Raw genomic sequence first — 2,519 nt, 5'->3', positions numbered from 1 at the left:
TGCAGACCACAGACCTGCAGACCACTGACCTGTAGACCACTGACCTGCAGACCACTGACCTGCACACCACTGACCTGTAGACCACTGACCTGCAGACCACTGACCTGTAGACCACTGACCTGCAGACCACTGACCTGTAGACCACTGACCTGTAGACCACAGACCACTGACCTGCAGACCACTGACCTGTAGACCACTGACCTGCAGACCACTGACCTGCAGACCACTGACCAGCAGACCACTGACCTGTAGACCACTGACCTGCAGACCACTGACCTGCAGACCATAGACCACTGACCTGTAGACCACTGACCTGTAGACCACTGACCTGTAGACCACTGACCTGCAGACCACAGACCACTGACCTGTAGACCACTGACATGCAGACCACTGACCTGCAGACCACTGACCTGTAGACCACTGACCTGTAGACCACTGACCTGCAGACCACTGACCTGCAGACCACAGACCACTGACCACTGACCTGTAGACCACTGACCTGTAGACCACTGACCTGCAGACCACTGACCTGCAGACCACAGACCACTGACCACTGACCTGCAGACCACTGACCACTGACCTGCAGACCACAGACCTGCAGACCACTGACCTGTAGACCACTGACCTGTAGACCACTGACCNAGGTTAGACACCTTCATCATAGATACCTTCAGGTTAGACACCTTCATCATAGATACCTTCAGGTTAGATACCTTCATCATGTGAGCAGCAGGAAGAAGCACAGCAGCATCTCTGTACTTAAATCTGTGATGTTTATTTCCTCAGGCTCAGACACACAAACACAAACACAAACACAAACACAAACACAAACACAAACACACACTGTGCAAAGAAAACTGAACACACAGCTGTCTGTGTGCACTGACACAACACCTGCTGCACAGCTGTGTGTCAGGAAGTCATGCTGAAGCACAGAAACAAGAAAACTAAAAAACATTTAAACTAAAGGAAGAATTCATCCCAACAGTCCAATGGAAACCAGTCCTGCTGCAGACTGGGAACCAGCAGATGATGATGATGATGATGATGATGATGATGATGATGATGATGATGATACACTTCCTGCTGCTGGTTTCTTCCATACATCCAGATGTTTCCATCAGAAGAAACTAGAACAAAGCTCCAGGTCACAAAGTTTTAAAACATAAAGAACATAAAACAGAGTTGTTTTTAAAATGTTACATGAAGTTAATAAGTCATTTAAAAAGCAACAATAACTGATCATTAATCAGCTGAGGGTCATTAAAACACTGAACCTGGTTCTTTCAGGTGAACTGAAGCTGCTGCTGTTGGTGAACAGGTGGAAACACTGCAGCAGCTCCAGATGTTACACAGCTGGACTGAAGCTCCAGATGTTACACAGCTGGACTGAAGCTCCAGATGTTACACAGCTGGACTGAAGCTCCAGATGTTACACAGCTGCAGTTGGATTATTATAATCAGGAGGTTCTCTGAAGGCCTTCACCTGCTCAGAACTCCTTCACAAATAGAAAATAAAGTGATAAAAGAGCTGGATTTAATTTGACCTGATGCATCATGGGACTGAATCCAGAACCTAAAACATCTGTTTGTTTCTCCAACATGTGGTTTTATTTTGAAACGATGAGCTAACTTTGGAACAACCCATGTGTGTTTTAACAGGCATTGTGTTTCCAGCACAGCTTCTATAAACATGGTAGAAAAGCGWGTTAAAAGCAGGAGCTGACTGGTTTTGCTGGTTCTTACTGGTGATTAATAAGAGTTTAAAGCCAGGCTGAGCAGGGACACTAAAACACAAACACAAGGAAGATATCGTCCTTTTGTCTCAACGCTCCACTGTCCTCTTCAGTCCTCGTCACTTTTACTTCTGTCCGACTGATCCTGCACACACACACACACACACACACACACACACACACACACACACACACACACACACACACACACACACACACACACACAGGAGATAAACAACAACACAAAGCAGAGACACAACAGGCTGATCCTGGACCAACTTTAACACACATGTTGATGACATTAAAGTCTAAATTCAGATTTTATTTATTAAAACTAGTTAAACTGATGAGATGAGTAAATCACTGCGTGTTGTTTGTGTTTACATGTCACACACAGCCCAGTGTTTCAGTGTTGTTGTTGTTGTTGTAGTTAGGATGACTGCAGTTTGATGTGGACTAAATGAACTCTACATGATGATGTGGTCTGTAGACCTACATTCTCATCCTGGTCCTCATCACTGTCGTCGTCACTGACCACAGGCTTGGCCTTCCCGCGGCTCGGCCTCTTCTTGCCCTTATCGTGGCCTCGGCCGTCCCGGCCCAGCTTGATCTTCACCCGCACCGACTTCACTAAACAAAAACAAGAAGGACGTAAAGTGGATCTTAGCCTGCCTGTTAAAGCATAACTCCGCCCACAAAGGGAAATTAGAAGAATACCAACTAAGTGGGAGGTGCCAGGAGACACTGAGGGGCATGGCATAAAGTGTGTGTGTGTGTGTGTGT

General features: G+C 46.4%; 1 protein-coding gene across 1 annotated transcript in view; it reads right to left on the bottom strand.

Annotated features, from left to right (window-relative positions):
• Window positions 1-754: 754 nt before the first annotated feature.
• The window catches only part of smarca2 (SWI/SNF related BAF chromatin remodeling complex subunit ATPase 2), a gene marked incomplete in the record, with an annotated part of 64,893 nt that continues 63,128 nt past the window's right edge, over window positions 755-2,519 (bottom strand). The window contains 2 exon segments of the mRNA XM_014033183.1: window positions 755-1,881; window positions 2,233-2,366. Coding sequence (XP_013888637.1) covers window positions 1,846-1,881; window positions 2,233-2,366 — 170 coding nt within the window.

The sequence above is a fragment of the Austrofundulus limnaeus genome, unplaced genomic scaffold, assembly GCF_001266775.1.
Source record: "Austrofundulus limnaeus strain Quisiro unplaced genomic scaffold, Austrofundulus_limnaeus-1.0 Scaffold1656, whole genome shotgun sequence".
NCBI classification, from domain to species: Eukaryota; Metazoa; Chordata; class Actinopteri; order Cyprinodontiformes; family Rivulidae; genus Austrofundulus; species Austrofundulus limnaeus.
Note: the sequence above shows the minus strand (reverse complement) of the source record. Positions and strands in the feature narration are given on the sequence as shown.